This window comes from Nipponia nippon, unplaced genomic scaffold, assembly GCF_047370975.1.
Source record: "Nipponia nippon isolate SJK-2023a ecotype South Korea unplaced genomic scaffold, ASM4737097v1 scaffold_3, whole genome shotgun sequence".
Taxonomy (NCBI): Eukaryota; Metazoa; Chordata; class Aves; order Pelecaniformes; family Threskiornithidae; genus Nipponia; species Nipponia nippon.
This window is the reverse complement of record NW_028262347.1, coordinates 59882249-59906473: the sequence shown is the minus strand read 5'-3', so window position 1 is coordinate 59906473 and position 24225 is coordinate 59882249. Positions and strand designations below refer to the sequence as shown.

The following is a 24225-nucleotide window of genomic DNA, read 5'->3' as shown; positions in this document are numbered from 1 at the left end:
GGTCTGGCATCTAGAATATACTGATTGAAATAAAGAGAGATGTGAATTAGGCTCTGTAATGAATGACTTGATGGAAACCTGGATTTCCAAAAGTATTCAGCATCTACTCGCTCTCACCAACTTCAACATAGACACCATCTTCCTGAAGATTATATCAGTCAGGCGATAAACGAACTTCAGGGTCTTAAAAAAAAAGCAAACAAAGCAAAACAAAACAAAGCTTCCAGGCCACAGCACAATCATAAAGAGTGTTGTAGGTCTGCACAAATTGCATCTCAATTGTTCTGAATTGTATCTGACAGTGATCTGAAAACCAGTGCAATCTACATGGTGCAAAATCTTACAGCTGGAGGGATCTCTGTGAAGGAAAACCAGGCAAATTTTTGGTAGCTGCTGTCTTCAGGCAGCCCTTACAAATGGCCCAGGCATGGGAAACAGCCCTGGAAATTCTGACGTGTGAATCAGATAAAAATAAAAATTGTTATTTCCTCAGATTGGATAAATAACTTCATAGACACAGTTGATATAACTTATTTTCACAGCTTTTTCATTACCTATTTAGTGCTTTGCTGATTCTATGAACACTAGAAGTAGCAAGATAATTTTTTATTTAAAAATCGTGTGACCCTAATTTAAGACAAAGCTAACAGAACTGGGGCTTTCACGTTGTTTCTAAACTGGAGAAAAATACCGTCACCGTATTAACAACCATCGTATTACTAAGTTTTTTTTGCAATACAAAGCAAAAAAAGAGGGGTAAAAACCCCAATATTGTATTGCTGGCACAGAACAGGAACTTTTCTTGATGCACAGTATTTCTCATCACTGTTTTTCAATTTCACATGGGGAGAACTTCATCCTGCTGTGAATTTTTGCCATATCTCTTCTCACATTCATGAAAACTGAGTCACAATTCCAGCAGCACTAGCACAGATCGAGGTTAGTTTCAGAATAATCTTTCCCATTTCACATTGACCATACCTCACAATATCTAAACTATTTGCAGGGACATCTGGCTGATCCCCTTTCCCACTCTCTTGCTTCCAGAAGAGCAATATCAACATTTTGTTGCTGAGATTGAACTAACTGAATCGAGCAATATCAACATTTTGTTGCTGAGATTGGACTAACTGAATCATTGAGAAAGGAGGGGAATAGCAGGTTAAAATTAAATATGGGTAACATTCATGCCTGTCTTTAGGACACTGTATTTCTTTTTTACAAATAATAATAATAAAAAAGAATCAAAAGCGAAAGAGAGAGACGAATTCCAAGTGACCAAAGAGCCTGGGAGGAAGAAGGTGACTGTCACCTGTAATGGCTTCCTCAGGGGGAATGCCCAAAGGTGCATCTCACCTTTGGAAAATCATTCCCTTTGCTGCATCTTTGTCAGGTATCCAGCAAACATTAACAGAAGAGCCTTATTTAAATGAAAACAGCCTCTTCTGTTAATGTTTGCTGGATAACTTGTAACTTAAACCTTGAATTTAATTTTTTCCTAGGTGATTCATAGGTTTCGATTATACTGATATTCCCCCCCATAACAGGTCCTTACTATTTATAGGAATGTTTGTCAAGGAAACCAGGAATCCAGCAAAGCTGGGTAACTTTTCTAGATTCAGAATTTCTGATGCCTGGGTATTTAAAAAAATACTAATAATTCACACTGAAAAACAACTGTTAGGAGATGAGAATTTATACATTTTTGCTAAAATTATTTTTCTGTTTCTGCTGGCCTTTGCTGCTGTTGTTCTTATTCATCACAGAAGCACTGTTGACTTTAATAGAATTCTGCCTCATCTCTTGCTTTATGAACAGATGATATCTTCCTCACATACATGCAACAAGTCTGGATACAAATAGTGGTGAGCAAAAAGGTTGAGATAGAAATGGATGATTATCTGAACCTCTGGGTCCCGGATAATGTAGAGCAAATGCAGAAACCGTGGAGCAAGCCACAACTGGAAAGGAAGATTAGATATTAAAAAGGCAGAACAAACAAAACCTCCCAAATCAGCATCAGCATACAGCAAAGGAGAATAACTGCAAATTAATTCTCATCTCTGTAGCAAAATCTGTAACATAGTCTGACTGACGCTGATGCTTGGTTTTCTTTTTTTTTCCTTCTTTCTTTCCAAATCTCTCACCAATACACACATATACACAAAGGGCAGGCAAGAGGGAAAAACCTGATTTAAGAACACTTCTTCAGAACAACTTCCTTAATAACAAAATTAACTGAGGGTGCCAAGAGTTAAGCCATGCTCCGTGTTTGGAACCAACACGCTTTATACAGATGAAACTGCAGACTGTTATATAAAATAAAATGAATGCTTTTTTGTTTCTGCCATTTAGGTAACAAGACATTCAGCCATACAGCTTCTTCAGAAAAGAAATGACCAAATAGTAATTCACCTCCTGGGATCTTTGAGGATTATCTCCCTCCCCTTAGGTCTTTGGCTGGCTTTCCTCCACAAGGTTTCCATTCCTCCCTCCTTGATTAGCCCCACCAAACTCAAACACCCAGTTTTCATTTGACTTTGAGTCCTTTTCTTTACTCTCATCTGGGACATTCTTAATTTTCTCCACCGTTTCTTGCTATCTCCAAAACACTGAATGCCCTCTTTGTTTTCCTCTGTTCATTTGTGCAACATGAGACTGCAGAACAGAGAAGTAAAGTCTGGCCAGTCTCAGTTAGTGCTGTTTCTTGTTCCTTTGGGGCTTCTGGCCTCAACTCCAGCTATTTTTCAGTGTGGCAGTCAAGGGTGGAGGATCTACAAGCGTCAGAGCATTCTGAGAGAGATCAGTGAGGATAAACCAAACACAAGCCTCCCAGTTCTACCTCTCCAGCAGAGGCAAAAGTGCAAGTCTTCCCTAGAAGATTAGATAAAGCCTTTTTTTTTTTTTTTTCTTCCCTGTCAGTGAATGAGTGAGAAGAGACACACAAGCTGGACTAGATAAAATGGCAGGAAGCCAGAGCTTTCTTCTAAAAGCTGACTGACAGGTAGATCTGGCTAGAATTTGGCCAGTGGTCAAAAGCAACTCATGGCTGCCCTTCTCACTTCACCTGTATGGAAAGATAAGAAAGATCAATTGCACGCTTTAATTGCTAGTGAACTCAATCAACAAGATCTTTGTACTAATCCATCAGGGAAGATACAAATCCATGAAAATATTATCGTTGCCAGCTTTTTAATTTTAGTAACTATGCAAATACATGCACGTTAGCTGCAACCATTATATGTTCTGGCAAATGTCCATGCAGCTCGTGGGGTCAAAGTCCAGAGGCATCCAATCTGTATTCTGCACAATGCCAGGATATTAAACAGGTATCATCAAGATGCACTGTCCAGAACAAAAAGCAACACCATCTCCTGCATAAACACATGTTATGTTGGATAGATAATAGCTTCAGCCAAGTGACAAAAATGTATCTGAAGTGGGATTTTTTTCCCTACTGGATTTTGGGCAAGAGTCCTTTTTTTAAGGATGATGAAAGAAGGTAGCAGAACAGTTACAATGACTATTATTAACCAAGTAATGCCTGTCAGGAAGCTGCAGGTCTAAAATATTAGTTATCATGTGCAAAAAAAACCCCAACCAAAACCCAAAAATGTTGAGGAAAGGACTTCTCACCCTTTTAAGACTGAGAGATCTAGTCCTGTTTGTATCCAATACAAAACAGAATGTACCTCAATGCAACAGCCAGAGTTGCAGAAGATGATGATTTGTGGAAAGGATGTGGGAATGCAGCTTCCACCAGGCCTCTGACATCCTAATATAAGGTCAAAACATAGCAAATACATATGAAAAAAAAGGATTCATTCTTCTATTCAGAAGGAAATCACTAGCTACTATCTGGCATCTCACCAGTAAAATCACTTCTCTCCAGACCTAAACTTTTACTGCTTCTACCTTCAGAGCAAGAATGGTGAAACTTCAACAGCTGAAAATGTTGCACCAAGAAAGAGGCCATTAGTGGGTGGAACACACATCCAGCTGGTGGAATAAATGCCACATCCCTTAAAGAACTATTAGTTCTCTTACTTTCAGCAAAAACAAAAAATTTGCAGGAAAAAAAAATCATCCTCCATCCTGCAGGGCTGGAGGCCAGGTGAGTGGGAACTTCTTATATTGCAGTAATTGCTTCAAGAGAACAAAAATTACATGAAGCAGTGTTCTTTTCTCCAATGGTAAATATTATAATAGATCAAAACTCCTGGAGACTAAAAAGCTCCAGGAATACACCCGGGATAAAAAGGATAATAAAGGATAAAATGTGTTACAATTATGAACAAGCAATACTAACAATAACCTAGTATAAGAAGCACTGAATGCAACAGGGGGAAAAAAGGTATTTTTCTTTGTTACTAGAAAGAGATAAGATGTCTCTCAAACAATGCAGAAAGAAATACTGAGCTTGATGTTCATGACACCAGTCTAGCTTCTTGCCTAGGTTCTGATTAGATATTGGTCAAATACTTCAGATAACTGTGAATTTGCATGAGTGGTGTTTAAAGGAAGTGTCTATGCAGCAGGCATGTATCTCTTGCACTTCTTGAAACTTCTGGTGTGCGGGCTAAGGCCACTGGTGTCACCCTAATTTCATGTAGTCTTGTAGTTTCACCCTAAGGACCATCAGATAAAAATTCAGTGAGATAGGTGAACACAGATCCTAAGTGGCTGATTAAAATAATACAGCTGGAACCATTTTATAAAGGCTTTCAACTGTATCAGCTAAAAACCATGGAATCCATTCAACTGTGAAAGGGGTCAAACCTGCAGTAATGGAACAGTATATGGAAAAATTATCAGGGGATCGAAACACTGCTGAGTTTTCATCTTTCTTGCTGAAAGGGTGAGACCTAGACACCATCATCTTACCCTCAAAAACTGAAACTTTTGCAGGATTAAGTCAGTTTGATCTGAAAAGTGGTATCTCCACTAACAGAAATAAAATTTCTCAATTTAGAAATTCAAATGTTCTCATATTAAGCTGACTTAAAAAGAGGTACCATCAGTGGCATCTAATTAATAACCTTATTATATATCTTCCCTTTGAAGCAGGTACTCAAACTCCTCATCAGCCTGAATGCCCTTACCCAGGCTGAGATGGTTTCAGAAGACCTATGAGAAGAGTGACTTCACTTCACCATGTGCTCGTGCTACGTCAGACGCACAGCATGGCTTTTTAATTGCCAGTGCTGTGAAAAAGTGTCATACAAAGAGGTGTGCCCAGGTAAGATGAACATCATTTTTCACCACAAGAATGGCCATTTCAGCCCGAGTCCTTCAGAATACTTTCTGCCTACGCTGCCTGCTGGACTGCTCTGTGGCAAGGAGCTCACATCTGAAATATCGTGCAAGACCTCCCTGAATTCCAGTTGTTTCTCAGAAACAAGCCAATGCCAAGTACTTTACAAATGATGTATTCTAACAATTCCACCTCCCTGGTGGTGAATCAAGGATATTCTTGGAGTCCTTCCAGCCTGGTATCTTTTTTCAGCTTATCAATTAGACATGGAAAAATATACACTTCAGTTCTTTGTAAATCTAAAAGCAAGAATCACCAAACATTTTTATAAGATGCTCACATCAATACCAATCCTGAATACGAATGTCTTTAACAGTCACTGCTGTTCTTCTATCAGTAATCGAATGTCCTATGACAGGGAAGTGTCCTTATGAGCAAGTGAAAAGCCATTAAGACCTAAGACCATAGTCATTACATATCTTTACAGCTTTCTATCTGTTAGTGCCAAGAAAAGAAATTGTGCTGGAACACAAGATGACCATTAACTCTCCCCAGCAAGTACAGGGGATATACAACCTATACCCCTTATGCAGATCAAAGTGTTAAATAATTTCCATATGTCCAAGATTAGGACAGCAAAATGGTTTAATTTCACCTGGATGGATGATAAAGTTCTGAGAAAGCGGTTGCTGTAATGGGGATACATAGCACAAACAATAGTTGCAGCAGTCAGTTCGAGGCACTGCGTGTTTTTAACTTCTTTTTTTCCATGGCACATTGGATAGTTTTTGTCAAACTGAATAATTTTTGGAAAATCTCATGTGCAGTTATTAATCTTTTCCTCATTCTCTGCTAAAATAGCCTTCCCTGGAGGTGCAGCACATGTTGCTGCAACAAGACTGACATTTAAGAAGCTGAATGCCAAACAGGAATCCTTGCTATTGAAACGTCAGTCAGGTACTCTGACACAAATGTTGGTGATGGCAGTGGAAGAGAGCTGGCTCCTTATTCCTCACTTCACATACATTAAAAAGAACAGCTACCCTGGCTTCCTGGTGGACGCAGTACACAGTGACTGTACCGCTTTTCCCTAGAATCAAGAAAAAGGTGGAGCTACAGAGAAGCCTGCAACAGTTAGAGATAAGTTATAAAATTAACAAAGAACTCCAATGTTTCCAAAACACCAGCAACAGCAGGAAAGTGTAAGGGGATTATAAAGCCAGGCATGAGGCTTTCTTTTGGAATAGCCATTTGTGCAGTAGAAGCACTTCACAATATAACACAGTAGGCAGACTGGGACTCTCGAAAGAGGCCCAGGAAATACTGCACCTTCTTGTATCACACTGGGCTTCATCCCAGTGTACCGAGTTCTTACAGTTCCAAATCTTAAATTAACTGACAACATTTGTAAATCCAAGGAGAAATTACACAAAAATCTGCAAAAAGCTATTCCACCTTTGGCATCTTGCCTCCTTCCACAGACAAAGTCAGGAGTGAGGCTGCTCATGAAAGCTAGATGTCACTATGCAGATGAAAACAGCTGGAAGCCACTAACGGCACCATGACTCCTGTTCTCATGACCAGTTTCTGACCAATTTCCACAGCACTTCCTTCATCTCCACCTGTTTTGAGTAGGCAGAAATTTAAGAGCCAGTGTGATTTTACGTACAGTTACTTTTTTCATATTCTAGGCCTGAATAATAACAGAAAACACATCTAATAATAACTTGCAATGTTGCATGGCTTTTTTTGTGCAGAAGAGGGACCGGGAGGGCAGAGGAAGTACTACGTAGGCTACTCAGTCTGCATGGATAGATTCTGACCACTTTACAAAGGTTCCACTGTGCTGGGGAGTTTGAATTGCTATCTGTTTCTTGGTGGATACTCATTTCCTCCCAAGCAGTCTGAAGGAAAATATCTTGGCTTACAAAACCTGGTCTGTTAATGTCCAGTCATCTGTACTGAAAACCATGGACAAAAGACCCTGTTCTTAGCATGGTACCATTGTGTCACAACCACAAGCGTATTTTATCACCTGAGACTTCACGTCTCTAGTATTCAATATGTTCATTAGCAAATACACAAAATCTCAATTATAATGTGGAAATTCAAGTCTAAAACTAAGCCATGCAAGTTATGAAAATCTGTACAATGTTTTGATTGTAGACTTTGGTTTTCAAAATCTCGAATTTGCATTTTTTTTTTAAAATCATTCTTTAAATGAGAAAGGGAAAGGGCAGGAAGAAACAGCAGTCTATGTTTATTATTTCACTGACATGTACAGTAGGCCAGTTTACAGAAAGACAAAAGGCTGGTGAAATGCAGGAGCATTGCAAGCCCACCATAACATGTGACAGTATTTCACCAAAACTACAATGCTGTAGAAACACTTTAATTGAATACCCACCACTGCGTAAATGAATGTAAACATAAACAGATGCTGTGTTTCACATCCTGTATTGCATTAATAGCAATTAGATCTTGCATATGAAGTGGAAAAGAAAGGAAGGAAACTAATGTGCGTCTGCTTCATAACTTTGTGTGTCTGCCTCCAAGGCATACAGTGAACTACTTAACAGATAAAGAGTCATGCACTGCCCTTGAACAATATATTAGCTGCATGCAGTGAAATGCAAATATAGTCTAACTGTTATAATCCGTGATAGTCAGTAGCCAGCCACTAGTCCCGTGAAAATAGATCGTTATGGATGGCTGCTTCTGCAACACCCAGTGGAACTGCTTGACCAGGAAGATGGTGGAACGCAGGAGAATGCTGGCCAGTTTTGCTCTTCATGGCTTTATCAACATTGCTGCCATTGTTACCCTCTGCAGTTGATGTGACTAACATGGAGCTAATAATCTGTTCATGAAATATCCTCTCACATATTCCTAATTGTCAATCAGCTCCCTCCCTCCCATGTTCAGCAGGTGGTATGTGCAGTTCTGTTGGAAGTATTCGCTTGAACATGGTTCCAAAATTGCTATGTAGCAATATATGACACAGACAGCCCCACCAATGCTATCATTCATTGGAAAAGCTTCCACTGGTAGCAAAAAAATCCATGGCATTTGATTTGCTTTTGGTGTAATTTGTTGCACAGACACTTACAAACAGAGCATACTTTAAAAAAACTAACATTATTGGGATATTGGCTTAGGGTAACTCTTGCATGGACAATACAATTTGTCAAACAGGACACTTGGTTACTGTCAGGATGATGAAGGGAGTCTCCATGGTAACGGTCCTTGCAGGCGCATCTTAGTTGGATTGGGTGAGACTCCCTAAAACACAGTTCTGTCCAATTTTTATAACCCAGCTGGCCCTGTGGTACTACACGACCGCTGCAATACGGGATTAATCCATGACTATAGATTAACTTAACCTATATACAAAACATTTCCTAACTATCTTAAATATGTACGAAAGACTGTCCTACATGATCATCTCTACACATGTAGGAACTGTTTCTATCGATTGTCTTATCCTTGTACAATTGATTTAACTTTGCAGCGGGAACTGTCTGGGAATCTCTGGGACAACCAGATTCTCCACCCAAGATGTTAATCAAAACATTTAAGCATACAAATTGGTCTAGGTCTGCCTGGGAAATCTCAAGAACTGTCTGAAATTCCCACTGGGACAGCTCCTGTACCAATCTGTCAAATACTTCTTGTGCAGATGGCCAGCAGTTCAGTCAATCACCTAGTTTCAACTTGGTCTGCTGTCTCAAACCAGCCCTTTATCTCATCTATGAAGACGACTGGCCTGGGAGTTCCTGGACCACTGTGGGAATTAGTAACTTAAGTGCATTGGGAGTGCACAGGCACAGTCCTGAGACGCAGCTACACTACAATTATAATTAAAGAATTAAGTTTTATTTTTCTGCTTAAATCTCATGGCCCTTGCCCATCTATCTGACCAAATTATGTCAACGTCTGACCTAGTGAACTGCCTTCACAGTTCAGATGGAAGTGGCTAAGGAGTGACTCATCTCATGCTTAAGTACATGCCTAAAGCTGGTGATATTTATGCCACACCTTATCCCAGCTTGGTTTTGCTCTCTGGATCACACCACTGATTTTGACTGAGTGTGCAGACTACATCAACATTTCTGATATGAAATCACCTAAGGCAGCACTAGTAGTGAGATTTGTGGTCTGTTGTTTCTGGGAATGGTAAAAGCTGGAATATTGTCCATATATGCAGCAAAGTATGGAGCTTTTCACATTTCACTTTCAGGTCAAATTCTCATCTGTTGCAAAAACCTATTCACCATCCCTACCTTCAAGTTCACAGATCAACTGCAGCATGTCTGTGGGCTGAACTAGCTAAAGGACATGGCTTTTTTGCTTTACCAGTGATGAAGAGACTATGTTTATCCGAGCCATCAAGATTCACACACAGCAGAGCAAGCAACTGCTCATTCTGCCTTCTGCTTCCCTCAGTTCACCTGATGTTGTCGGCAGTCCGTCAGGCAACATCTGGTAAAACAAACTTGCCTCATCTGTATTCCACACATCACACATACAGTACTGCTTTATCAGCTGCTCCTTCTGCTCTGGGCCAATGCAGACCACAATGGGTTTAATGCCTGTGCGTCCTTGTGAGTGAACTGACGTGAGATTCCACGTTGAATAATGAAGTGTAGAAGCTCAGTGCTCATGTTGCACATCTTCAGTAATTAGCTCTGGAGTTTCTTCATGTAAGACTGGACTGAAAAAAACACAATATCCTGCAGCCTGATATTTGCAAGCCACAGCTGTAATGGGTCTTTTAGATCAATGTTTCACAAGTATGTTTTTTTCTTTTATTTAATGTTCAAAGACGACAATTTTCAGTTTCCAGTTATTTTGTGGGATGCATTGCTGTAATAGCTACTTCTACTGCATTAGGACCAAAGCTGAATAACACGGCTAATGTGATCATATGAAGTGAATCTACATTGCCAAGTCACTTTCCAGTTTGTAGTCACAGACATATGTGACCACATAAATTTGGAAGAGTTATGTGTGGGCCATACTGAGTACAAGAAGAATGAAGTCTGCAGCTATGGAATGGCTCAATTACTGGCACCATTATCAGCTGCCCACACTTCAAGGATGCTTACTGCTGATTATTAACTGCATGTAGCAAGTTTAGTTAATAGGAGAGAGTTGCACTGGCAGTACAGTTCACAATCTAAACATAAGTTGAGGGAGAGCTTTTAAGCACAGATCTCCCTTGTGGTTATTGGCAAGGCAATGAGGAGACAGGCCAAGTTATGTTGGGGGAGGTTACAAGCATCTCAGTAGAACTGGCTGTTACAATCACCAGACTAGCTGTTTAAAAGACATATCCAGCAAGCTCCCATCTCAACTGTGTCTGCCCCTTTTCCTGGAAATGCTGTTATCTTGGCTCAGCTCCACAGTCAAGTCTCCTCCTCTTCTGCTTCATCTCCTATCATGTGCCTCAAGCAAAGATAGACCTCTCCCTGGCCATCCTTTCCTGTCCTCCATCTCTCTTCCAAGCAGGCATTAGTCTGCCAGCACCGACCTCTAGGGAGAGAACGAACATAGGTTCTTTGTGGTGCAGGATGAATATGAACAGTTGTGTCACCTTGCAAAAGGAAAAATAAGTCTTCTCTAAATTTTAAAAGGAACATCTGACATGCTTAATTCACAGCAGCAGACAAAGTAGGTATGTTGGTTTGCCGGCCCTAGAAATTCTGGGATAATCAGTGGTACCTTGTCTTCCCTTTCTTGCATTGAAGCGTCCAGTTCTCCTCTAAAACCTGAGAGAAAACAACACCTACGTACTGCAGAGCCTTATCTTCTACACTTTCCTTGAGGACACTGGTTGCTCTAACTCTAAGCTGAACAGCATGTATTTTAAGAACTGCAGGATATGTTAGGAAACATTGCTAAATATTTTAGTCTCCAAATTCTGCCTTTAAAAACATTAATACTCTAGTGGAAAGTGTTGCCTGAATTCTAAATAGCTATTTGAAAACAAAAAAGCATCCATACTGTTTATGGAGGATCTAACATTATGTTCTTCCTTCCACTGTTTGAGCAGGAACAGAGCAGGAGCAGAAACAGGACTTTTCCCAGGACTTAAGGCCTTAAGCTAACATGCCAGCTCCTGCTGCATTAGAAGTAAGAGGCTCGAAGCTCATACTTACCCAAAGGGAAAAAAACAAACATGAAATGAAATGTTTTCTGTAGCAGCTAAAATGTGTTCCAAAACAATGAAACATTGGTGAATGAAAGCTAAGCAGAAAATTCTCATGCTGTTGTTCAGTCTAAACACTTTTAAATGTCAGCAACTGGTATTGATTACAGGTTTAAAAAAGAACTATAGATGGTCATTAAAACTGAAACGGTATATACTGTAACACTGGATTCATAGATCACTTTAGAGAAAGGTAGACTTTCTAGTAAACATTCCAGCATCAGCTCTATGTTTTCCTAACACTGGACAGCATAATATAGCTCCCAAGAGTACAGGTGAAATACATGAACCCAAAACAATCATTAAATCCTCTCTAGGGGCTATGTAGGCAACAAATGAGATGAGCTCCTACAGCTGTCTGTAAACAGCTTCTGTCGTCTTTGCTAAAACTTGCAGAATGATCTGGATATGAGCCAGCATCATACCTGGCTGCTTAAAACTCCATTATATTTACAACCCTTTGCTGTCCTTTGGCAGTGTCTGTCACATTCACCTGAGCTAAGTACTACTTTATACTGTGTTTTTTGGCTACTGAAATCAGGGAAATTGCTTGATATGCTGTATGACGAGCTCTGAGCAAGAGTGGCAGACCTGAAAAGATGTATGTATGCTTCAATACCTGCATCCAGTAAGAAAGTGGTCCCCAAGCTAAAGCCTATGGGTTACATGCAAGACAGTCCAGTGCTGCTTTAGGTCACTGGCCGTATAAAAATTAAAGTTGAGTGAAGAGGGTGGGACAAAACAAGACTTTGCTCTGTAGCCTCGTATCTGCAGTGTTTTGCCTATAAATCAGCAAGTTGGGGATCACTGAATTTAGCTCTCTTGGTTATTATTTACTTAACTGGATTGGACCATACCCAAATGACCAGAAGGGAAACACTAAGAGGTCTGTCTTGCCCAGCTGAGAGGCTAATTAAGCACTGTAAAATCCTACAATTTGCAGAAAAGTACATGAAATATAGACACGTACAAGGTTTACAAGAACAAACCTCCTCCTTGATATGAAGCTATAAAGAACAGAAGGGAGATCTCTAGCTAATTAGGTTATTATCAGCTTATGGCTTCATGTAGAAGGACCAATAAAACAATAAAAACAGCTAGAAACAAAATATTTTTCTCAAGGATCATTTTTTCCATTTACCATCCCTTTCTACAACTTTTTGTAGGCAAGATTCTACAACATGGTGTGCTTTGAATTTACCCCTTAATTAGCACAGCAATTTGCTAAATTTTGTTTTTTCCTTGTTTCAGCGTGTTGTTCAGAACAGTCTGGTAAGTCATACAAATTATTGCCACCAACTCCAAATGCTAAAATCTGAATACTTCATTCTACCTCCACAGCTAAAAAACGTTCAGCTCAAACTCAATGCTGTGCCCCCGTGATCTAATTCAAACTTTCTAACTGTGAAAAGATAATTACTTTATGCTTTGAGTAAGTGATTTTTTTTCCCCTTGGAACTCTCCTTTTTTCATATTCATTCCTTTTGAAAGGGCATCCAGATAAAAAAGGTAGCTATTTCAAAATGTAATATAGATACCTCATCAGAGTGTGTCTACTTATGGTGTTACACATCCATGCTTAAGGAATGCAGGGAAGTTAGGTGTTTCCAGTAACAGACTTGGGCTTATTTAACAAGATAGATACTTAAGATTCCACCATTGCTACTAGAAAGAAGTATCCTTAGCAAAACATAATGTGATCAGATGCAATTCAACCTGGGCAACGAGAATTCTCTTGACAGCAAGAAAAATTCTAAGCTGCTAAACAACATATTGCATTAGCAGAGAAACTGCACTGATTTTAGTCATTTAGTATCTTCTAGTTAAGTGTAACTGGTTTACAATCATGTGGGTTAGAATTAGTTTTAGCCAAGGAGAATATTTTAGCCAGCAGTTCTCTCCCAAGTCCCCAACCCAGAGAGATGAAAAAAAAGGGATGACATGAAACCAGAAGCATATGAGTAACATTTGTGTTTGTCGTTCTTTACCTTGAGCTCATCTGCATCATAGAAGTCTATGCGCACAGCAGGGACCATCCACGTTTGGAACAGAGTCGCCAGGATCTGTTTGGCAATTGCATCTGCGATGAGGTGGAAGTGGAGTGGGTTTCGCCTGATACGAGAAGGGAGAGAAATGCGTTAGTTCAAAGGTTTCTAATCCCTATTGTAAAAGGACAACATCAGAACTTACAAAGCTTTATCTATGTCTAAAGTCTCAAGGTAAAGTGTACAGCATGTTTGATGGAGTCCTCCTCTGTGGCCAAAATGCTGAGATACTTACGATTTGAATAAACATGAAAATAACAGAAATACTGGATGAGTTTCTGGGTGATTGTAAATAAATATAGTTCCTTTGACTTCAGTGGAATGTGATGATTTATAACAGCTAAGGATCTGGTCCCTTCTACCAGCTCCTTAAAAGAAGAGCAAGTTAATTCCCCTTTGGGGACTTGAGCTGTGAAAGTGATTGCTTTTAGTTTTCTAGGTCAACCCGGTAATTTATCTTTGTGGTAAGAACAGTTGTCTGTGGAGAAGTTGGGGGGGGTGCAGAGAAAAAGTTAAAAAATAACCATCTGAATGAGGTGAAATTCCAGGACCATTGCGTTTACACACATCTTTTCTACAAAGCAATCTTGGGGTATCAACAGCTGTCCTATGGGAACCCAAAATCAGATTTTTCAGGTGAGTGCCTTCTAGCTACTGCGATAGTGAAGAGAATGGAGATTGTAAATCTCCCCACGCCCTTGTTCCTAAGAGGGACAAAGGGTTGAAGAAGAGCAAGAACAAAGAGAATATTTTACTTCAAAACACCAGATTTGGGTTCACCTCTGTACTTATAGGACTTGAGCTAAGTGAAAAGTTTCAGAACAAGATGAGTGAAGCCAGTATCAGCAAGAGTGGCAAGGTTTGATGAAGTGTATGGATTTTTCTATAGTAATGTCAACTTGGACATTATAAATACCATGTTTAAATCCCTTAATCTTGCTTCTCTCTTTGAGTCACAGTAACAAAAAAAGTCTGATCTTTACTCAACTTCTGTGGTAGAGGTATGAAAACCTGCCAGTGGAAGTTAGTCACGATTTGTAGTCTTCCATGTTATCCCTAGCTTAGCAACCTTCCCTGTCAGCAGAAAAGGACAGAGTTTGCAAAAACCACTAAGAAGAAAGATGGTTCATTTAGAATTTAGCATTGGTTCAACCGTTCTTTAATCCCTAGGGTGGAGTCTCATTTCTGTGAAATTTATAAAGGTAAATGGGTGTACTTGTTAACTGATATTTTTCATCTAAAAAGAGGAGCATTTAGTTTCAGATGCTGGCTAAAGTGCAAGATGACTGATGCTACTACGTTCTGCTGTGTGAATGAGAAGTGAGGAAATCTATGTTAGTTCAGGCCAACGAACTTCCATTACACTTTTGCGCTTAACCCAAAAGATGAAGGTTATTTCTTTCTCTATTTTCTGCATTAATGAGCAATGCTACTCTTCTTGCTTTGATGAGTAATACCGTTTCTCACTGAAAAAAGTCCACAAGAAAACATAAAAATACATATAATGGTTCATAGTATTGTAACACACCTCTCAGGAGAAACAGGAGATTGTTGTGAGAAGCAATGTATGGCTGGATTTTGCAGGGTTAGAAATACTGCACCTTAGATCCAACCCAACACCCAGGGATGTCAGTGAAGCTGTTGTATTGGCTTCAAGGGCACTGTGGATCAAATTACGTGCTTACAGGAAAAGCAGAGAAGGCCTGGTTAGAAGCCTTACATATGAGATAATCATGATGGCGGAATAAACCCACAGCTGATCTGTGTTTAGCAATATCCGAAACACTAAGCCACAACATGCTTTCCAAAAAGACAAAGGTCTTCCGATCTCCAGCTTGCCCTGGAGTGAGGAGGGGAGAGGGAAAGGCGTAGGCTGCCAGCTGCTGAGTGTCCCATTACCAAGCTAAAGGGATCACAGCAATTACATCTGCTTCACCAGCCCAGCAGGAGAGAAGAGGACATCCTGGCTTATGCAGATTCCGCAGTAACCAGGCACCTTGCCAAGAAAAAATCGGGAAATAGCAGTGATCAGGAAATACATTTGATTAGCAGAGGAAAGGCCAAGAGAAACAAAGTACAACAGCAGTGGCTTTGGGTACAGGCAAAGCAATATCTCAAGGCAAACAGGTGTTGAATGTCAACATACACATTCCACACAGGTCCCTCTGCTTAGCAGGGGCTGAGTCTGATACCTGGTAGGACTATTTCCCAGCTGATGTTCTTTAGTAATTTCCTTTCCTTTTTTTTCAGGGTCATTTATCTATATACTGCAAAGTAGAATAAGAAGAGTAAAAAATCAGTTAAAAACGAGAAAGCTACATCTCCTTTCAAACCATCATTTAGTTAAATGGAATTGATATAAAATATTTGAAGATGAAACACACTAGTTGAAAAGAAAAAATCTGATACAAAGACACTTAGATGTTCAGTAGCAGTTTATACTTATCTGAATGACCCAGAGTGTATGAAACTTAAATGGGAACAAGTGGGTGACATTTTCTTTAGTTCAGCTCCTACTGGGAAAAAGAAAAAAGGAGTAGCTGTACTCCTACACAGAAATCTCTTTCAAGTTGTTAGCCTCATGGTAAAGATTCAGCTGGAAGGAAAGTATGTGTCAGAGGCAAAGCAGATTATCACTTACAAAAATATATCCCCAAAACAGAATAGTGACCTGCTGACATCTACAACTAAATGTGCATCACAGAAAATTTTACTCCAGACGAGATTTTAGTAATGTGAAATGTGAGGCTTAGCATGGTGCTAGAAGCCAACAGAGCACAGACTCAAACCTGGAAGACCTTCTGAAGGTAACAGTACTAGCATACACACAGATGACATCTTTAACCTCTTCTGGTGCCTGCAATATGCAGAGCCTAAAAGATATGGACTGCTTCAAAGTGTTTATGAAACGAGTTCAGAAGCTTAAAGATCAACCAGCATCCATTGTAAAAGACACAGAAGAGATTCCATAAGATGAGAAATCTTTCTCAAGAGATATAAGAAACAGATGTCATCTTTCCTCTTAATTATTTGCCAACATGACCGAATCACTGGCTGTTAAGAATTAGGGCTGACAATCAGGGTATTGTGAAGGACTCCACTAAAAGCTACATTTCATTAGACTCAGATGTTTTGCTGTACCATTTGGTGTCAGTGAAAGCTATTCTGTTCTTCAGATTGGTCTTTTTCCAGGACAAAGATAGTTTGGGATACGATGTTTATAAAACTGAAATCAAACTGTATTGCTCCTATGATAAGCTAAGGGATAGCCATGTGCTATCCTTCACAGGCATTTAGCAGCTATAGTTTAAAAAGTTTGGGAGATACCCGAGTCTTCCAGAGGGAGGCTTGGGAGTCCCTCACTTGGGTTAACAAGGAAGGGTGGCATGGCCTTTGAAGAATTTTAACAAGCAGCTGAAGACACTGAAGTTTGCTAGTGGAAGTTGAGTGGCATGAAACCGGAAAAATATGATGCTCTGGTTAAAGAAAAACCTGACTTCTTTCTGTTGTGAATGTAGATCAAGTTATGAAAAGAATTTCAGTGCTGTGGTTTCCTGCAATAGCAGGTGAGTTAATGAGATGACCCACCAGGTTCTTTCCAATTCCCTGAGCCTCAGGACTTCAGTGAAGGACATCTATCTTTCTTAGGTTGAAGGGAACCTGGAATTGAGACTCAGAGAAAGTGATGACCAACACAAACCTCCTCTTCCCTCATTCCAAATGTAGAGGTGGACTTCCTTTGACTTCAACTTCTCTAATCCACTCAAAGCACAGCTGTGTGTTGTGTTTATTTTTAATGTATATGTTATCCCATTTAACTCACTTTCCACTGGGTATGTCAAGAGAGGGAAAGAACCACACATAGCAGAGATTGCTTATATCTTGTACTGCTAGAAAGCACTATACCGTAAATGGTGACAGTATATGCAACTATGGAATTATATAGGTCAATATATGACAATTTTGATAAACTTCTCTTAAAAAAATACTAGGTTTTGGAAAATTCCCGGTATTCACGTGAATTTGTATGTTTGGAAGTCAAGGTATGTCCTGGGTTTCAGAACAGCCAGCCTTTGAACTCTTGAGCCCCAGGTCTTCCAGATTCCTCACTATAGAAGCAGGTATTGAAACAGCCAGATAATTTCTCCCATGGTCCAGAAATCACTTAATCTCGTTTACTTCAAAGATTTGAACATCTGCATTTTTACCAACTACAACTTTTCACAGTTTCTGCTACATGGAAAATCCTGACGTGCTAATGTCTTAATGAGGAAGAATGCCATTTCAAAATATGGGTATTTCCCATCAAGTGGAAACTCAAGATTTTAACCACTCTATTTAGAAAACTGCAAATCTTCATATACTACATTATTTCCACTTGTCTTAAGATTAGAACACTATCTGACAAAGTAAACCATACGTAAAGAGCACACATTTATTTTTCTAAATTTCTTTCCTCAAAAGTGCATGAAAAGAGATTCTGGCCAAGATCTTCAAGCATGGATGCTTAAATATAGGCTCTTAGGCCTAAATATAGGATCTTAAATGAATGTTCACATTTTCAAAATTGCTGAGGTCCTATAAAGTTTAGTAAAATGAAAAGAAGTCAGTAATTTTAAAAGTCAGGCTATGAATTTAGGAGCCTATTCCAAGGAACCCGTTTCTATATATTTTTTTTTTATCATGATGTCTTATTTTTACATTTCAAAACTTCTTATTCTTCATTAGAGTTTTGATCTGCTTGCTCAAGCATTTGTGGCCCATTCTTTATGAATAGCCACTGCCACAGAGTTAAATACAAAAATCTACCATTGAAAAAGGAAGCAGTGAACCAAGACTCACTCTTCCCTTCTGTATTATTCCATAGCTCAATTGTTAGCAATTCAAAAAGCAGCTGCTTAGTTGCACAGTTCTCTCTCTGCAACAGAGGAATTTTATTTTCTAAGAATATAAAAAGGTCAGTAGCCCAGGGGGTTTATTTCCAAAACCTATACTTTATTAAGGGAAGCACAACAAGGTAATACCTTTTATATCTGTAACAAATGGTTACAAGAACTTCAAACAGAAATTATAAAAGGCAGCTTGGGAATTTTTTTTTTTTTCCTAATGCCCATATGACAATCCCTCTCTCATACGGGGAGAATTTTAATGTGAAAATCATTACAGATTTTTCATACCCCTTCACATCCAGTATTGATTAAAATGGTCCCCAAACTATTGGAGAGATCTTAAAGATGCACTAGCTGCCTCATTCATGGATCTTCTTGTTTTGTGTTAACTTATAGAAGCACTTTGTGCAATAATAAGAGAATTCACGGGCAGATTTTTTTTAAACATTGCTTTCTTCATTATGCCTCCATTGTTAGGACAGCTAGAAAGTACACAAAGAAGTGTGTATTATTGATGCATCTATATGGATCAGAGAAACCAGTTCATGGTTTATAGTTTTTGCCAGAAGAATCTCCCACAAAATAGACTGATACATTAGAAAAATTGGAAACAATGACAGAGGTTTTAAATTCTCAAATTAACTCCATTAAGACAAAGCGATCTCCATGGAATACAGCCATTAGATTACATAAGCTTTAATTACCAGCCAGTGTTGACTTGTGACTTTTACTTGGAAATTACATGTCATTCTTTTTATTTAATTTAGATTTTCATTTGGTTTGCCTTATTCTACTTGTTCTAAGAAAAAAAGTTTATTATTCATACAGTAATCTGTAACACAGTTCAATATCCTAATCTTAAAAATGCTTAGACATATGCTTAACTTTAAGGTTATAAGTGGCCTTCTTAAAGCAAAGAGGCTATGTTGTATTAGAAAGCGTTTGTCTAGTTGACTGGTTTTGTTTACACTACAAAACCCCATCACCATTACTATGCCACTATTGCTGTTGGATAGATGGAGTGTACAGCTAAACAAGTAATGACAATGACTTGTCCAAAGAAGAGGGCCTAACATGGGGGGGGGGGGGGGGGGGGGGGGGAAGCAGTATTAGCTGGCACAAAAGAGAAGTTAATTTTTCACAGATTCTCAGGTTGATCTAACTGCCAGCAACATGTTATAATTGTGTAATTTTGGCCTTTCTCTGTTCCCAAATGAAACATGCTGTTTAGCATGTCTTTGGAAAAGATAAGAGTACATTAAAAATCATTTTAGCTCGTACTCAAGTTAAGACTCACCCAAGCAGAGACAGAAATGATCTTTGCAATATGAAACTATAATCCGTGGGCTATTTCTGTGGCACTCTAAGCTTTACAGTTTTCAGAAATAGAGTAAAACATTGAAAATGACCAATGTAACTTGGACCCGTAGTTGCAAAAGTTTCGAGTTATTAGCCACAGGACGCTGCTTCAGTTTTGAAAAAGAAACACAGATGCTTTTTGCATACTACTATATGCACTGTTTCCAAAAGCACTTCCATTTAGTTTTGCCCATTTGACCCAATATCTTTAATTTTTAGTGTTTAGTCTTTTGCTTTGGAAAAACTGAAGTTAAGTTGCACTTAGGACACAGTTGTGTGAGCTTGGCTGTGTTAAACTGGCTCAGAGAGAAGATTTTTCACCCCTGCAACAGATTTATAAAATCTGTCATAATTAGGAACTAGATGCCCAAGAGAGGAAAGCAGGCAAGTTGCAGACTAGGACTAAGTACTCATTCTACAAACTTCCCTCTGTGCAGCACTGCCAATGCACATTTCTCACAGTCTGCAAACCCTGCACTATCCCAGCTCTGCTGAGTCTCCTCCTGAGAACAGACTGTCAGTTATGTCAAACTGGGTGTTAAAAGCTGCTGGAATTTTGTGGCTTGAGCATACGTTTTCTAAAGACAAAACTAGAATCAAGCTCCTTTTCCAATGGGACTGAAACGCATTTCTGAACTATCGTGTTCTTGTAAGGAATGAACCACACCACCTCTTCCCTCTCTTCCTCCCACTCTCTGGAACTCGAAGACAGATACAGTTTCTCAAATTGTTTGAACAAGTAGCTTGCCTAAGTCTCACAATATATATGGTATGACTCGAATTAGAAGCTTGCTTTTTTAGACCGGGGGAGAGCTGAAATGTTCAATATGCAGGATTTGCTGTACATTCATGCAAGAGCGAAGAGACAGCACACTCCATCTATGGAAACTCCTGTAGTTTTAATTCTCAATGACCTAGCACACCTGCTGTTTCGTGTCTCTCTATCTAGCACTCTAGCTCAAAGTTGGGCATGTAACAAATATGTGAATGCATGGAGGGAAGATGACTAGACTGACATGGCCTCCTTTTCTCAGAATTTTTCTGTTAGAGAAGTAGGGATTCCCTACAGAAGTAGGGAATTTAGGTACCTCTTTTTATATCAAAATGCACAGCTAAGACATGCTTTAATTACTAAACTAGATGGAAATGCTAATAAAAGCACATGGCATCTCCATGAATTCCAGACAGATTCACTGAAATCAGTGCTCTTACAACAAACACGAAGTGATGTGCAACAGGAACACACGAGGATCTTAAGTGTGGTTGCTTTGAGGGGCCAGTTGTTTAACCAGTAGATTGTATTCAGGGTGTTGCAGGGCAGGATTGAGGTGTAACGGTACAGCTGCCCAAGGAGAATCCACACTGTGCCTGGCTACATAATAACAGCTGTGATTTCTACACAAGTGTCTTTCAATTACACAATACACTCTCTTACACTCTTATTACAGGCAAATTCTGCATCTGCTATATCAGGTTTGGTTGAAGACTGATCATCAGAAACTTCAAAAAAAGGGAAAAAAAAATTCTCTTTGACAATATGTTTGGAGGCATGTACATTCTGTTCTTTCAAAACTATGTTTGCGAGTGAATGTGGTGATCCTACAAATGAAGGACCAGTAGCCTAACTTTAGAGATTAGGATAGAACAAGCAAACATCTTCACTGGAAACATACAGTCGCTTCCAATGTCTGTTTTGCTTGGCTTATTGGATAACGCCAGCTAGGATGCATTCCCTGGTGCACATTTAGGGGTTAGAGAAGAGACATTTCTATGACTGTTTTCACTGATGACCCTCAAGTCAGATGATGAACTTGCTACTGATGTCATTGAAGCATCCACCATCTGAACCAACCACCTCCAACTCTCCTAACTCATTCCTCCTAATGCAGTATCATGACCTGTCTCCAACCTTCTTTCCTACAATTCAATAGATCCTAGCAATTAAAAGAAGCTTTCTTTCCAACCACCATAATTTTTGAAGTGCATACCAGTCTCTAAGATAACATTGTTTGCACATAGCAACAAATGCAAGGAATCTTGGTTCTAAATAAATTTTCAGCAGAGTTTGCTGTTTTTTGTTGTTTATCCTCCAGCCTTCTTTACCACTGCCACTCCAAAGATAAACATCCAAGAAAGGAGCGTTTCTGAGGCATGGACCTCTGCACATGTAGCCGTAGCATCAACAGATGCTTAAGAAGCCTGTGTTTTCTAGAAGATCAGAAAGAAATGCCTGCAAGAAGCTCTGTCTCTTCTTTGAGAACATGTTCCCTTTCTTGCAAAGGGAATTTAATGCCTAGTGAGAAAAACTAGTTCTAGGCAGGAATGGACTTAGATTTGTCTTTAAGTATGTTTTGAGCAAACAAGCAAGATAAGTTATCTTGAATGTAACTAACTGTACTAAAGTTTCATTAGCTATACTGGATTTTATCTTGATCACCTCTGCTGAGCTAGAGAAATCCTTTGAGATGAGCAGCACTGCTAGCCAAACAGCAAATATGTTCTTGACCATGGTAGAATCCACCAGATTTAGAAATACCAATGTTACTTCCCTTTGTTTTGGTTTCGTATTTTTAATTAAATATATTTCCAAATTACATAATTCTGCCATTATATGGCAGAATTGTTTATAAGTAAGTTTGCTAATTGTTCAGATGAGTGGCTTATGTAAAACAGGGACTTTTCCTTTAAGTACCACAGAAAGAGACTGTTTAAACCTTTGAGCTCCGAGATTCCTATTATTTACAGCACATTTGGAAACCTACAGAATATTACTCTTCTTAAAATGGATGCATGTACTAGGACAGAAAAATGCTGAGAAGCTAACCACTAGGATAACTCGTCACCATAAAAATGCATATTTGCAAGAAATCCCTTAGAAACAACAATCAAAATCGACAAAACACCCCACATCTTTGCGATATAAAGCCAGTTTACACTGAATAATTCAGAAGTCTAATTGGAAATAGATATAGTTTTAAAATTTAACACGATTTTAACATTCAGAAAAATTCTGCACAGAGCATGATACAGGTTTTTACTGCTGTTTTTGCTTTTGTTATGTTTATTTTAGCATTGTTTTTCCTACTCCTAGCCATCATCTAACATGAACATGCTACTTCTGGAAAAATTTGCAAAGGCTATGTGATGGCAGTGAAAGTTGCTCTCATATTTTGGAGAATTTCCCCTCTCCACCTGCACTCTAGCCGACCTCTTAAAAAATATTTACTGAGTCTTTTTCCGCATTGTACAAGGTCAGCATTCACATTCTTTTACAAAGCTTGGTGTACTAAAACCATTCTAAGGGAGTGATTACTAAGACTGTTCCAGCAGTGGACTTAAGACAAACATAAGGAGTAAGGTGGGGGACTGGAATGCCCCACTCCAGCCAGCTATAAGAAGATACCAGCACATGATATGAACAAGAGTCATCCTCCCTCGTATAAAACATCATTCAATATAAAGCAGCATATTGAAACTACCTCCTTAGTAAACTTCTTTACACTCATGCATGTTTTATTAGTCTATTTGTCCTCTTTGAGTCAAACAGTCTGATTAGTCTCTCAGGTCCCTATTTTGATCCACTGTCTGCAACAGTGTTGGAAAAACATCTTTGAGAGACACTACTAAACTGGACAAGGGATATACACATATGGCCACACACAGTTTAATACCATTTCTCTTTTTCTGGAGCTGCTGTTTATTAAGGGAATTGGTTGTTTTGTCTTCACTGTACATTTATGCCTCTCGATTTTGAATTCTAACTGTGCTCCATGTGCTAAAACGAGGTTGCAAAGCCTTCTGAGGGGCTGCAAATAGCTCTTCCAATGCCAGAATAAATAATCTTACTTTAATGAAATAATACTGACTATAGTAACAGGTTTACTTTGAAAAATAAATTTCTAAATGGGAAGCTGGGATAGCCAAATAACCAGTGTGTATTTATGTGTATGGCTTTCAAATTACCATCTATACCTGTGCCATAAACTGATACCAGAAATAGGCAAAAGGAATAAAATGCTGTTATTACTATTATTATTATTTTATAACATCCAGGAGTGTGCAGACACTTTACAGTACAGACAGATACTGTCATTATTCCCACAATGCAACAGGAGTAGCAGGTGGATCTCTGATCCCTCTAATTCACTGTAGAAATCTTTACACAGGTGAATCTATTTCTGGTGGTCATAAATTTCGTACTTTCTTCCTTCCAAAGAAAAAGCAACCAGGGAAGAGAATCTGACTTTCTTTTGAAGTAAGAGAGTAAATGTAAAAAGATCTTATTTACCCATAATCAGATATACAATAAACAAGAAAAGCAAGCTACCTTTACCTGTGAAATAAGACAGACTTGACAAGTGTGACAACATCCCGACTGGCATTGTACCCTGCACAAACAATGGCAACGTGGATGGTCTGTGGGAGAAAAGGAACAAAAAGAACAAAAATTAAAGCCTGCTCCTGTGT

At 39.0% G+C, this 24225-nt stretch overlaps 1 protein-coding gene across 4 annotated transcripts in view; it reads right to left on the bottom strand.

The window, feature by feature from the left end:
• Positions 1-24225, bottom strand: part of LARGE1 (LARGE xylosyl- and glucuronyltransferase 1) — a 296062-nt gene that overhangs the window by 121880 nt on the left and 149957 nt on the right. For all 4 annotated transcript variants that reach the window (XM_087766202.1, XM_087766205.1, XM_087766203.1 and 1 more), the window contains 2 exons: positions 24092-24174; positions 13454-13577 (listed from right to left, as the gene is read on the bottom strand). In XM_087766202.1, the coding sequence (XP_087622328.1) occupies positions 13454-13577; positions 24092-24174 (207 nt within the window). The remainder of the gene's footprint in view (positions 1-13453; positions 13578-24091; positions 24175-24225) is intronic.